Raw genomic sequence first — 15,618 nt, 5'->3', positions numbered from 1 at the left:
AGGCAATTATTCAAAAACATAATTCTAAAACGAAAATGAAGACATTTTTGATGTACAAAATGACTAAGTATCTATAACATAATAAAGCCAAAAATTAGAATGCTTACTCTAACAGAGCTTGATTTTGTTCCATTTCATCTTGAGGTTGCTAGGGAAAAAAAACACAGTAGTTTTCCAACTGATGAATACTAACCCAATGCAACACACTAAAAATTTAACATTTAAGGTGATTCATATTATTCTTTCTTAGCATCTTTTTTATTGTGGTAAAATACGTATAAAATAAAATTTACAATTTTAACCATGTACAGTTCTGTGGTACATATATATTCACAATGATGTGCAACCATCACCACCATCCATCTCCAGAAGTTATTCATCCTCTCCTACTAAAACTCCATACCCATTAAACACTAACTGTCCATTCACCACCCCACCAACCCTCAGCATCTACCCTTTTACTTTTTGTCTCTATGAATTTGACTACTCTAAGTAGCTCATATAAAAAAAAAATACTGTAGCCGAACCGGTTTGGCTCAGTGGATAGAGCGTCGGCCTGCGGACTGAAGGGTCCCAGGTTCGATTCCGGTCAAGTGCATATACCTTGGTTGCAGGCACATCCCCACTGGGGGGCGTGCAGGAGGCAGCTGATCGATGTTTCTCTCTCATCGATGTTTCTAACTCTCTATCCCTCTCCCTTCTTCTCTGTAAAAAATCAATAAAATATATTTTTAAAAAAATACTGCAGCCCTGGCCAGTTTTGCCTAGTGGATAGAGTGCTGGCCAGCGGGCTGAAGGGTCACGGGTTCAATTCCCGGTCAAGGGCATGTACATCGGTTGCAGGCTCAATCCCTGGACCCAAGTGGGGGCACGTGTGGGAAGCAACCAGTCCGATGTTTCTCTCTGCCTCTCTCCCTCCCTTCCACTCTCTCTAAAAATAATGGAAAAATATCCTCGATGAGGATTTAAAAAAAAAAGAAATACTACATATATTTGTCCTCTTATGAGTGGTTTATTTCACTTAGTATAATGTCTTCAAGGTTTATCCATGTTGTAGCATGGCTGAAGAATATTCCATTGTATGTACCATATTTTGTCTACCCACTCATTTATTAGTAGACACTTTGGTTACTTCCACCTTTTGGCTATTGTGAATAATGTTTCTATGAATGTGAGTAAACAAATATATTTCTGAGTCTCTATATCCACTTATTTTAGGTATAATTGCAAAAGTGGAATTTTTGGATCCTATGTATAATATTTTGTGGGATCACTATACCATTTTCCACAGAGACTGCAACCATTCTACATTTCCCACAAGCAATGAGTAAGAATTCTGATTAAGAGAGAATATCGCCCTGGCTGGTTTGGCTCAGTGGATAGAGTGTCGGCCTACGGACTGGGGGGGGTCCTGGATTTGATTCCGGTCAAGGGCATGTACCTTGGTTGTGGGCACTTCCCCAGTGGGGGGTGTGCAGGAGGCAGCTGATCAATGTTTCTCTCTCATCGATGTTTCTCACTCTCTATCCCTCTCCCTTCCTCTCTGAAAAATCAATAAAATATATATTTTTTTAAAAAGAGAATGTCACCTCCCTACTGGGGCTTAAAAAGACTGATACTGATACACACACACACACACACACACACACACACACACACACACCAGCTTCAGCTACATATATAATAAAACAGGTACTATATATAGATATAAATCTCTCTATGAGTGCTGGCCTTGCCAACCATGATCCTTCTTCTATTACATGGTCATCAAACAAGCTTGTGATTGTTCATTTCCTTCAAGGTTCTCATTAATGTTCATTTAAACCAGTGGTTCTCAACCTTCCTAATGCTGCGACCCTTTAATACAGTTCCTCATGTTGTGGTGACCCTCCAACCATAAAATTATTTTCATTGCTACTTCATAACTGTAATTTTGCTACTGTTATGAATCGTAATGTAAATATCTGATATGCAGGATGTATTTTCATTGTTACAAATTGAACATAATTAAAGCACAGTGATTAATCACAAAAACAATATGTAATTATATATGTGTTTTCCGATGGTCTTAGGCGACCCCTGTGAAAGGGTCGTTTGACCCCCAAAGGGGTCGCGACCCACAGGTTGAGAACCGCTGATTTAAACTGATTTCACCTTTACATATGGGTAAGGATGGAAGGTGAAAGCTGCAGAATGCAGAAGGAAAGTGAGATTCAACCTGAATTCACACCGCTCAGATAAAGAGTTCCACAGGTAATATCCGTAAGATTGAATTAATCATTATTCCCTGTTAAACAAGTATTTTCTATATGATCAAAAATGGATTATAATAAAACCAGTGATGCCCCTGTACTAATCAGCATTCTCCAGAGAAACAAAACCAATAGAATATGTACATATGTATAGAAAGAGATGTATTATAAGGAATTGGCTTCATGGACTGGCAAGTCCAATCTGCAGTGTGGGTCACGAGGCTCAAGACTCAGGAAAACTGATGATGTAGACGAAGTCCAAAGGCTGTCTGCTGGAAAATTCTGTCTTGCTCAGGGCGGCTGGTCTTTTTGTTTTATTGAGACCTTCAACTGGTTGGATGAGGGCCACCTACATTATGGAGGGTAATCTACTATACTAAAATCTATTATTTAAATGTTAATATCATTCAAAAACATCCTCTCAGAAACTGCTATACTAAACATTTTCCATGTAAAGTTAAAAAACTGCTTTCCAAAAAAATATGTCACCTAGAAATATAATAAAACAGGTACTATATAGGTGGGGCAAAAGTAGGTTTACAGTTGTTTGTATGGCAAATAATACAGTAATCCTTATAATAAAAGCCTAATATGCTAAGTGTCCGGTTGTCCAGTCGTCCATTCAACCAATCAAAGCATAATATGCTAATGATATGTTAAGGCCGTTCAACCGCTCGCTATGACATGCACTGACCACCAGGGGGCAGACACTCTGACCGGTAGGTTAGCTTGCTGCTGGGGTCCGGCCAATTGGGACTGAGTGAGACGGGCCGGACACGCCCTAGAGCCCTCCTGCAGTCCCTCCCCAGCTGGCCAACCTCCCAAGTCCCTCCCCGCCCTGATCGTGCAACCATGGGGTCCCTCAGGGGATATCGGAGAGGCGGTTTCAGCCTGATCCCGCAGGTCAGGCCAAGGGATGCCACTGGTGCACAAATTCATGCACTAGGCCTCTAGTTAATAAATAATAACACAAGAATAAACTGTTTCTCATACTTATAACTGTAAATCTACTTTTGTCCCACTTTATATATATCAATGAAAATAAATGTTCAAATAAAATAAAAAATAAAAATTTAAAAATAAAAACTGCTTGCTATATAGCACCTGTAAATAATAAGAAAAGGTATTGCAAGACCCAACAAAAATGATGAATATGAAATATTTTAAAAGATGCTGCTTATGTATTTTTTTTTTATTGATTTTTCACAGAGTGGAAGGGAGAGGGATAGAGAGTTAGAAACATTGATGAGAGAGAAACATCGATCAGCTGCCTCCTGCACACCTCCTACTGGGGATGTGCCTGCAACCAAGGTACATGCCCTTGACTGGAATCGAACCTGGGACCTTTCAGTCAGCAGGCCAACGCCCTATCCACTGAGCCAAACCGGTTAGGGCAGATGCTGTTTATATTTTTATTTTACTTTTTAAGAATAGTGTATTGGTTTTTTTTAGAGAGAGAGAGAAACATCGATGTGAGAGTGTAACATTGATTGGTTGTCTCCTGCACACCCCCTACCGGAGACTGAGCCCACAACTCAGCCATGTGTCCTTGACCGGGAATCAAACTGGCAACCTTTTGGTGGACAAGACAACGCGCAGCCAACTGAGCCACACCGGCCATTACCTGCCTATATTTTTAAAAATTAGTATAGTATATAACAAACCAAATATCCTCAATTTCTACAAAGTTTATCCTTATCTAAAATAGTCCATCATTTCTAAAATATTCTGTTTTGAAGTTGAAAATAAATATTGTATACGAGTACTAAGGAAGAATTTATTTAGAAATCCATTTAGTAATTTTTTGGAATTTATTTAGAAATCAATTCAAGTTATAAAGCAATATATTTTATTATTTGAAAATAATTATGGGTTAGAATCAACATCATCAAAATGTCCATACTACCCAAAGTAATCTATAAATTCAACGCATTTCCCATTAAAATACCAACGGCATATTTCACAGATCTAGAACGTACTCTCCAAAAATTCATCTGGAATAAAAAAAGACCTCGAATAGCTGCAGTGATCCTGAGAAAGAACAAAGTAGGTGGGATCTCAATACCAGATATCAAGCTGTATTACAAAGCCACTGTTCTCAAAACTGCCTGGTATTGGCACAAGAACAGACATATAGATCAATGGAATAGAATAGAGAGCCCAGAAATCGGCCCGAACCAATATGCTCAATTAATATTTGACAAAGGAGGCAAGAACATACAATGGACTCAAGATAGTCTCTTCAATAAATGGTGTTGGGAAAATTGGACAGATACATGCAAGAAAATGAAACTAGACCACCAACTTACACCATACACAAGAATAAACTCAAAATGGATAAAGGACTTAAATGTACGACGGGAAACCATAAAAATTCTAGAAGAATCCAAAGGCAACAAAATCTCAGACATATGCCGAAGCAATTTCTTCACTGATACAGCTCCTAGGGCACTTGAAACTAAAGAGAAAATGAACAAATGGGACTTCATCAAAATAAAAAACTTCTGCACAGCAAAAGAAACCATCAACAAAACAACAAGAAAGCCCACTGCGTGGGAAAACATATTTGCCAATGTCATATCTGATAAGGGCCTAATCTCCAAAATTTATAGGGAACTCATACAACTTAACAAAAGAAAGATAAACAATCCAATCAAAAAATGGGCAAAGGATCTAAATAGACACCTTTCAAAAGAGGACATTCAGAAAGCCAAGAGACATATGAAAACATGCTCAAAGTCACTAATTATAAGAGAGATGCAAATCAAAACAACAATGAGGTACCATCTCACACCTGTCAGAATGGCAATCATCAACAAATCCACAAACGACAAGTGCTGGAGAGGATGTGGAGAAAAAGGAACACTCGTGCACTGCTGGTGGGAATGCAGACTGGTGCAGCCACTGTGGAAGACAGTATGGAGTTTCCTCAAAAAACTAAAAATGGAACTCCCATTTGACCCTGTGATCTCACTTCTAGGAATATATCCCAAGAAACCAGAAACACCAATGAGAAAGGATATATGCACCCATATGTTCATAGCAGCACAATTCACCATAGCTAAGATCTGGAAACAGCCTAAGTGCCCATCAGTAGATGAATGGATTAGAAAACCGTGGTACATCTACACGATGGAATACTACGCTGCTGTAAAAAAGAAGGAACTCTTACCATTTGCAACGGCATGGATGGAACTGGAGAGCATTATGCTAAGTGAAATAAGCCAGTCAATGAAGGAAAAACACCACATGATCTCACTCACTCATGGATAATAAAGACCATTATAAACTTATGAACAAAAATAGATACAGAGGCAGAGCTGCCTCAAACAGACTGCCAAACTGCAGCAGGAAGGCCGGAGAGGGTAGGGGGGCAGAAGGGAGGGGTAAGAGATCAACCGAAGGACTTATATGCATGCATATAAGCATAACCAATGGACATAAGACACTGGGGGGTAGGGGAGGCCAGGGGATTGTCAAGGGCGGGGGAAAAAAGGAGACATATGTAATACCCTTTGTAATACTTTAAGCAATAAAAAAATGATTTAATGAATAAAAATATGCTATTTATAAGTCAAAAAAAAGAAAATAATTATGGGAAAGCATCTTTTCTGGTCTCTCCATTTCTTTATTTGATAAAATCAATTTCTCTCATATAATTTCTTCTCCCCCCACCCCCTAGAGCAGTGGTTCTCAACCTGTGGGTCGCGACCCCTTTGGGGGTCAAATGACCCTTTCACAGGGGTCGCCTAATAAGACCATTGGAAAACACATATAATTACATATTGTTTTTGTGATTAATCACTATGCTTTAATTATGTTCAATTTGTAACAATGAAATTGGGGGTCACCACAACATGAGGAACTGTATTAAAGGGTTGAGGCATTAGGAAGATTGAGAACCACTGCCCTAGAGTGATTTTTTATTTCAAATTGACCAAGTGTAAAGGTTGAGGGAAAGAGACCCAAGTCTGTCCGTCTCCTTGGCTGAGGCCCACTTGCATTTCCATCCATGGTTCACACAACAAGCCCCCACTAGCTAATGTCACAAGGGTTCTGAGTGTTGGAATATAAAGAAAGAATAACTGTGGAAAAGTGTTGGGGTCTGTTTTTTAAGGTGGGGAAAGAATATTTCCCTTCCCCTAATGGTTTATTTTCATAGAATAAAAATAAAAATAATGAGAACAATATGTATCAATTTTTAAAATAATATTAAAATTCACTACAGATGTTTAAACATTTTGGTTATATGGTCTAACTTTTACTGCAGGCAAAAAAAAAGAGGGATAGTGGAAAGTTAAAGGAGGTATCTATTTTACTACCAATGAATTCCCATGAAGGTGAAAAAAAGAGGAACAAATATCAAGTACTTCATTTATCCTTCTTCTTCTAATTTTACAACAAGCCCATACAGCAGATGGCTGATTTACTATCTGATGTCCAACCTTTGAAAGATATAATCATTAACTCTTAAAGTCCTGTAAAGCAATTGTTCCAAGCTGGTTGATTATCAGAAATTACTTGGGAGTCTTTCAAAATGGAGATTCCTGCCCTAACCGGTTTGGCTCAGTAGATAGAGCATTGGCCTGCGGACTGAAGGGTCCTGGGTTCGATTCTGGTCAAGGGCATGTACCTTGGTTTCAGGCACATCCTCAATAGGGAGTGTGCAGGAGGCAGCTGATTGATGTTTCTAACTCTCTATCCCTCTCCCTTCCTCTCTGTAAAAAATCAATAAAATATGTATTTTAAAAAATGGAGATTCCTAAGTTCCACTCAAGTACAGGTGTTAAGAGTCTATTTTTTAAAAAATATATTTTATTGATTTTTTACAGAGAGGTAGTGAGAGGGATAGAGAGTCAGAAACATCGATGAGAGAGAAACATCGAGCAGCTGCCTCCTGCACACTCCCCACTGGGGATGTGCTCGCAACCAAGGTACATGCCCTTGACCAGAATCGAACCTGGGTCCCTTGAGTCCGCAGGCCGACGCTCTATCCACTGAGCCAAACCGGTTAGGGCAAGAGTCTATATTTTTAAAAAGCTATCCAAATGAGTCTGATAATCAAACTTTCAAAATCACTGTTCTGAGGTATAATCTAGAGCCTGGTACAATATTCTCATAGCAAATGCTTCTGAAATAAACTGCTAAAATTATTATTTCCCATTTCACAATTACTAAGACTAAGGAGGAAAATGTTTTTCCCTTAACTCAGAAATTGCAAAATGATTTTAAGCAAATTATTAGAAACTAAATATAGACATTTCAGCTTCAAGAAAAAATATTTTATGTTAAAATTTTCTTTTAATCAGAGATAATTCAAGTGAGACACCTTCCTAGGTACAATATTAAATAGATCCTCATGGTCAAATCTTCCCTTCCATTCCTTAAGACTTTGTAGGTATCTCTGGTTAGCTAATTTATTTATGCCAAGGTCAAGGTACTAACTAAATCACCCCTTACCTTACCTCAAGGTGATTACATTACAAAGCAAATAAAAATGTGTGTATATAAGCGTGTGTACACACACATGCATTCACACACACAGAACAACAGAAAAGCCTTTCAGTGGCCCATACCTCAAATTCTACCACACAGACTAGTATCTTCTTCACAAATTTAAGATGACTCTGACATATCATGGAGATGAAAACTGTAATTATTATATTCTAATATAATTCTAACCTCTTATAACATTCTGTTCCTCCCACTTCCACATCTCTACTGAAAGAGAAAAATAAAGAGGAAAAAGGAAATATTTTAACACCTCCTCCTAAAACAACTGTCTTTCAATAAATTTGCAACAGAGAAACAGAATGATTAGCTAAGAAAGGAGAAAAGAACTGATAAAAGAAAGAAGCAGCAAAATAACAGACAAAAAGAATTAATCATTAGTAATTTGTCACTCTTTAAAGTAGCATTTCCAATTTTTAACAAGTATGTATTTAATCAATATGCTCACACACCTGTAAGACTGCATCCTCATTAAGCACAGGCATAGTCTTCTTTTTACTTATTTGCTTTTGTGGATCCTCTCTGAGCTTCAACCCAAGTTGAATCTCAGGAGAGCATGTGCCTAGAATGGAATATAATCATAGTCATTCATAACAGTTTTATTGCTCTGACAATGACTCAAGGATTTAAAGATAGTAAAAAAAAGTCATTAAAGGTCATTTTGTAAATTATAATTTCCTAATTGTCACTTTTATGAATTATGGTTTTTAACTTATTAATTAGGAAGAAACATACACATTACAGTAAATAAAATAATACTTGATAGTTACTTTTTTTCAGGATGAATGATGCAAAGGATATAAATAGAAAATTATATAGACTTAAATCCCACTAGAAAGAATACTTTCCTTTTAAAAAAAATTTTTAGGTCTTTTTAAAAACCCATCATGCTAGTATATAATTCAAAAAAAGTCCAAATTTCTGTTTCAAGATGGCAAATTGAGCCCATATTTTAACTTTCTTCCCTTCCCAATTCCTAAAAAGAATCCAAAGAAATGATTAGGTTTTAAAAATCCAAAACAGCAATGGTTAAAAAAAAAAAAAAGGCGGGGGTGGGGGGTGGGGGGAAGATACCCTCTATAGATTAGAAGATGAAAATAGATTAAATAGAAAATATTAGTAAACAGCTGGTCACTCAACATAGAAAAGGAGGGGTTCCTTCAGAAGTAACTACTAGTATATGGACTTTTTCCATCAGAATCCCGGAAAACTACCCAGCTCAGAAATCGCACCAACAAAGATGCAAGAGGGTAGATTAGAAGTTCACAATGGTACTGAGCTTGCTGTTTGTATCCAAGAAACTTAGGATGAATGTTGTAGCCAGCTACTCTGTGTAGGAAGATATATTCCTGCCCAGATATAGAAATGTACTAAAAGCTAAGGTTGGTAAAATAATGTAATAATGGCACAGAAGTAGAAATAGTCAAAAAGATCAATGAAACAAAAGAAAAAGTGGGAAACAGACATATATATCTAGGAATTTAATATGTAACAATATGGTATTTTAAACAGTGGCACCAAGAAGAATTATTCAATGAATAATATTGGGAAAATTGGTTAATCATTTAGAAAAAAATAAATTTAGAACTACCTTCCCATAGGCCAAAATATTCCAAAGAGATTATTTGTAAAAGCTGTAAATATAATAAGTGAAAAAAAGGAGAGAAGAAAATACTTTATAGTCTTGAAATAGGTAAACTATTTCTAAATTTGAAAAAACTAATAAACCTTAAAAAAAAAAAAAAAAAGAAGAAGAGACTGCCCTAGCCGGTTTGGCTCAGTGGATAAAAGCATCAGCCTGTGGACCAAAGAGTCCCAGATTCCATTCCGGTCAAGGGCACATACCTGGGTTGCAGACTCATCTCTGGGCCCTGGTTGGGGTGCATGCAGGAGACAACCAATTGATGTGTTTCTCTCACATTGATATTTCTCTCTCTCTTCCACTCTCTCTAAAATTCAATGGAAAAATATCCTCGGGTGAGGATTAAAAAAAAAGAAGTTAAAAAAAAAAAAAGACTGACTTTTACTGTATAAAAACTTAAAACTTCTACAATACAAAATATATCATGAATAACATGAAAACATAACTAAGAAACTGGGAAAACCTATTTGCAATACATATGACAATTTTTGTTATATTTAATATGTAAAATGCTCTTATAAATCAATAATAAAGATTAGGAGATATATAAGGCAATTCACACCAAAAAAAAGTATGATCAATATTAATATATGCCTAAATAGTCTTTAAAATTAAAATAATCAGATACTTTTTATTTATTAGTTTTGCAAAGACTGAATATGTCCTATGTTGGTTAGAGGGGAAAGCCATTTTTCTAGGGGTCCATAATGTCAAGATCTGACACATGTCAGATCCTTTAAAATCAGAATACATTATTTGAAAGTTAATCTAATTTTAGCTAGTTATTTATTCTAAATAAATAATTAAAAAGTAGGCAAAGGTGTAAGCATTAGAATATTCATATTTGTTATAGTATTGAGAAACATCAAAAATATAATCTATTTATTAAGTAAGGGTACATTCATACAAAATAATATGTAGCAATTTAAAAGGTTAAGGTAGATAAATATAACAAAATATGAAACATATTATGTAGTACAATAGCAATTATGATAAGAGATATTTATGTTGGCATACAAAAGTCTAGAAGGATATACAAATACTAAATGCTGGCAATTGTTGGGAGTGGAACTATAGGAAAGAATAGGGGATAGGATCTTCAATTTTCTACATAATATAATTTTTTATTTTTAAAATGTTTTATACTTTTAGTAATTAGCAAAAATAATAAAAGTCTATTTGGAAAAGGAAATAAAAGAAAAAACTTGGATAGAATACTAAAGCAGACCTCTAACTTTTTTCCTACTGGCACTTTATACATCAAAGAATACATTCTGGAGACCAATATTACTCACTGTCCCTTCCAATTACAAGTAAGAAAAACCACTCCAAGACGAAACTGTAACTTGCCATTGTGGTATGAGGTGAAGTAATGTACAGTGAAAAGACATTGCAAACTATACAAAGATCTTCATGGTGTTTAGGAAATTTTTCTTCTATACTCATTTCCAGACATCCTCCAAAATGAAAATTCTCACAAGAAGAAATAATAAAAGGAGATAACCTACCATTTAAACACCAACTGCAGAACTGAACTTTTTAAACAGTAACAATTAGTGATAGGCTTTTCTAGACACCATTTAAATTGATCTAGAAGTGGACTCAGGAAGTATGAATTGGCAGGTGACAGGCACTTTTGAAAAATATATAACTAGACTTATTGTGTGACAATGTTAACTGCACTAATGTAATAGACTATGTTAACTAGACTTACTGTAGTGATCATTTCAAAATATATAGAAACTAGAGGCCCAGTACATGAAATCCGTGCATGAAGGGGGGTCCCTCAGCCCGGCCTGCGTCCTCTTGCAATCCGGGACCCCCTCAGGGGATGTCGGGTCTAAACCAGCAGTCGGACATCCCTCTCGCAATCCGAACACTGTATGCACCAGTGACCATGCTTTTCATACGGGTGAAAGGCATCTTGCTGTTGTATGGGCAGCTGCATTTTTTTGCCCTGATTATAAAAAGTAGTACATAACATGATCCTTCTGAGGCAGTAGTACCATTTTCCCCATCTTATGGGTGGAAAAACTGAAGCAGAGAGAAGTTAAGTAATTGGCTTTGTCACACAGTTATAAGTGTCAGAATCAAGGCTGACCACAAAATGTGCAAGCCAGAGTCCATGCATGTCATTACTGCATCATCCTGTTTTTTCAGTGTTAGAGTAGCCTTGCCAGGTTTTAATTTTTAAATCTAAGAGACTGTTCCCATTATATAGGGTATGGTCCCTAGGCCTGGCCGGCGATCAGGGCCATCTGTGGGGCAACCAGCAGGCACGGCGATGGGGGGAGGGGGCCTGCTGGCACCTACCTTGGCTGGCAGCCTGGCGCTGCCCACTGGCCAGCCTCACCCCCTGATCACTGCTGCCAGTCACTTCCCTCTGGGGGTGCAGGGGGCCAGATGCTCAATGAAGGAGCAATTCCTGCATTAAACATCTGCCCCCTGGTGGTCAGTGTGCATCACAGTGACCAGTCTTTCTGCTGGTCAATCCGCCATTCAGTCTATTTGCATATAAGGGTTTTATTATATAGGATACTGAATCATTATTTTTTACACTTGAAAATAATGAGGTTATATGTTACTTATACCTCAATAAAAAATAATAAAATGAAAATAAATAAAAATATATACCAAGGATATCTGCAACTTAATTTTGACTGAAAGAATCAGACTGGTTATTAAAATGTACTATTTACTGCCCTGGCAGTTGTTGCTCAGTAGTTAGAGCGTTGGCCTGTATACCAGAGGGTCGTAGGTTCAATTCCCAGTCAAGAGCACGTACCCGGGTTGCAGGTTTGATTCCCAGCTCCTGTTGGGGTGTGTGTAGGAGGCAACCAGTCAATGTGTCTCTCTCACATTGATGTTTCTCTATCTCTCTCCCCCTCCCTCCTCTCTCTAAAAATCAATGGGAAAAATATCCTTGGGAGAGGATTAACAAGAAAAAAGTATTATTTACTTTTGCAGCTTCTAGGGTTAAGCTATAGAGTTGGGGGGCAGAGAAGAGCTATCTCAGTACTACTACCATATCTCTGTTGTAAACATCTTCCAGAAGTATAATCCCCATTGCTGCCCTCATAGTAACAGACCTTAATAGACCTCAGGGTCTATTACAGATGCCTCAAAGAAACTAACTCTGTGTAAAGTTAAAGAACAAGACTAAATATAAAAGGAGACATTAATGAAATAGTAACACCTGAGAAATTAAATGGACTGCTTAGTGAAAAGAATTATTTCTCACCTTTGCATATTCCACTTATATCAGGATGGAGACTGAACTCAGATCTAAGAGATGTGTCTTGATCAAAGAGCAACCTTTCAAATACCAAAAAGAAGGTACAGATTGTTATCATGTTTCCTAAACAAAGACTAACAATTTAACTGTCAGGTTTTTTCCTACAGTTTACTGTCAATTTTATTTTGTATTGGTTTAGGGCAGTGGTCAGCAAACTCATTAGTCAACAGAGCCAAATATCAACAGTACAACAATTGAAATTTCTTTTGAGAGCCAAATTTTTTAAACTTAAACTATATAGGTAGGTACATTGTTATTAACTTAATTAGGGTACTCCTAAGGCTTAGAAAGAGCCACACTCAAGGGGCCAAAGAGCCGCATGTGGCTCGCGAGCCGCAGTTTGCCAAACACTGGTTTAGGGTGTACAGCTTAGACGTTAGACAATCATATACTTTACAAAGTGTCCCCCTCAATATTTCCAGTTCCCAACTGGCACCATACAATATTATTGACTATGTTCCCTATGCTTTCCTTTACATACCTGTGACTATTTTGTAACTGCCAATTTGTTCTTAATCCCTTCACCTTTTTCACCCAATCCCCAACCCCTTCTCCCTTCTGGCAACCATCTGCATCTATAAGTCCGTTTTGTTTATTTTGTTCTTTAGATTCCGCATATTAGTGAAATCATATAGTATTTCTTTCTCTGATTGACTTATTTCACTGAGCATACTCCCCTCTAGGTCCATCCAGGCTGTCGCAACAACAAACAATCTAATTTAAAAAATGAGCACAGGCCCTGGCCTGAATGGCTAAGTGATTAGAGTGTTGGCCCTCACACCAGAGAGTCAAGGGTTTGATTCCCAGTCAAGGGCACGTACCTGGGTTGAAGGTTCAATCCCTGGCCAGCACTGTCACATGCATAAGGCAACCAATCGGTCTTTCTCATACTGATGTTTTTCTCTCTCTTTCTTTCTCTTCCTCTCTCTCTCTCTCTCTCTCTCTCTATCTCTATCTCTCTCATCTTCCCCCTCCCTCCCTCCCTTCCACTCTCTCTCTAAATGTCAATTGGAAAAAAAATTCTCAGGTGAGGATTAACAAGAAATTAGGACAGGATCTGAGTAGACACTTCTCTGAAGAGGACATATAGATGGCCAACAGTCATATAAAAAGATGCTCAACATCACTCTCAGAGAAATGAAAATTAAAACCACAATGAGATATCACCTCACACCTGTCAGAACGGCTACCATCAACAAGTGATAAGTGTTGACAAGGATGTGGAGAAAAGGGAACCTTCATGCACTGTTGGTGGGAATGCAGACTGGTGCAGCCACTGTGGAAAACAGTATGGAGTTTCCTCAAAAAATTAAAAATGGAACTACTTTATGACCCACCAATTCCACTTCTGGAGATTTATCAGAAGAAACCCAAAAGATTATATGCATCCCTATCTATGTTCACTGCAGTGTTATTTAGAATAGCCAAGATATGAAAGCAAACCAAGTACCTATCAATAGACGAGTGGATAAAAAAGTTGTGGTACAGATATAAGATGGAATATTACTCGGGCATAAAAAATGAAACCATAACTGTCATTTTTTTATACCTAAACTTGCTAGCATTCTTAGTTATACCACTATTAATATGTTGGGATGTTACTTCTGAGATTACATTACAAAAATTCACTAGCTTCCATCTTGTCTTCCTCTTACTCTCTTGCTTCTATCTGCTCATGGAAGTCAGTTCGCCTTGTTGTGAAATGCCCTGTGGAGAAGCCTATGTGGCAAGAAGGTAAGAGAGGAACTAAGGCCAGAGGAACTAATTCTTAAAACCACCATGTGTAAAGTGGATCCTTCTCATGAACCCTTGAGATGAATGCAGCCTTGGGAGTCCCTGAGTAGGATGATTTAGTTAAGCAACTCCCAGATTCCTGAAGCACAAAAACTACAAGACAGTAATGTTTATTGTTTTAAGATGCTAAGTTTTGGAGTAAGTTGTTATACAGCAATGGAAAACCAATAAAGAGATTTTAGTTACATTTCCCCAAGTGTCTCTTTTTACAGTTGTTCTGTTCAAATCAGGATCCAAACAAGGTACACATTGAATTCAGTTGCTATGTAAGTCTCTTTTTAAATCTATATATTACCCGCAACCTCCCCCACACCTTTGCAATTTATTTGTTGAAAAAACTGGGTTGTTTTTACTGAAGAGTTGCCCACATTTTGCATTTACTGACTGCATGTTATTTAATATGTTCCTCTATCATGTATATTTCCTGTAAACTGGTTATTAGACCTAGAGGTTTGATCTAATTCAAGTTCAATTTGGGGAAGCATATGTGTACTTCCTACAGAAGATAATGAAGTATATGTCGGGAAAGGCAGTCTTGTGCATGCAGTCTTTCAGCTTTTGGCCTCGAGCTTGAAACACTTTCTTACAAAGAGACAAAGAGTTCTCTCAGGCTGTGCGGGACCTATTACCTTGTGTGAAAATACCTTTCCTTGTTTCAGACTCAATGTGCATTCCTTTGATTTGTTTAAGTGTGTGTCACATGGCACCTGGCCAATCCCACCACTATATATGTCTTCTGTGGGGAGAGGATGAAGTTCCTCATTCTGTGGTACAAGAGGGGTGTGGGCATGCCAGTGGCCATGGGGGACCAGTGCCCACTATTGAAGCCAATCTTGCTCTGTCTCTTCTCTATGTGAGTGAAGTGTTGTTCCTGCACTGTGTTTTCATCAGTGACTCTAATACCAAGATACAGTGGGGAGAAGTGTCTGGATTTCTGCTTCTGGTGATAGGCAACAGATGCCACTTGCTCAATATGATGGTTGTAACTCATGTTGTGATGTTAGTGACCATTGATGACCCTGCCTAGGTCTATTAATTATTAGGAGTATATAAAATGGCAATATTCTACTTTATTACTTTCTTCATTTATTAATTGAAATACATATTTTTAAAAACTTTCACTC

At 37.5% G+C, this 15,618-nt stretch overlaps 1 protein-coding gene across 1 annotated transcript in view; it reads right to left on the bottom strand.

Moving 5' to 3' along the window:
• ANKRD31 (ankyrin repeat domain 31) overlaps window positions 1–15,618 on the bottom strand; it is a 123,640-nt gene that overhangs the window by 104,130 nt on the left and 3,892 nt on the right. The window contains exons 2-4 of the mRNA XM_014453789.2: window positions 12,647–12,720; window positions 8,216–8,325; window positions 108–148 (exon numbers count right to left, since the gene is read on the bottom strand). Of these exons, the coding sequence (XP_014309275.2) occupies window positions 108–148; window positions 8,216–8,325; window positions 12,647–12,720 (225 nt within the window). The remainder of the gene's footprint in view (window positions 1–107; window positions 149–8,215; window positions 8,326–12,646; window positions 12,721–15,618) is intronic.

The sequence above is a fragment of the Myotis lucifugus genome, unplaced genomic scaffold, assembly GCF_000147115.1.
Source record: "Myotis lucifugus unplaced genomic scaffold, Myoluc2.0 scaffold_0, whole genome shotgun sequence".
In the NCBI taxonomy this organism is placed as follows: Eukaryota; Metazoa; Chordata; class Mammalia; order Chiroptera; family Vespertilionidae; genus Myotis; species Myotis lucifugus.
Note: the sequence above shows the minus strand (reverse complement) of the source record. Positions and strands in the feature narration are given on the sequence as shown.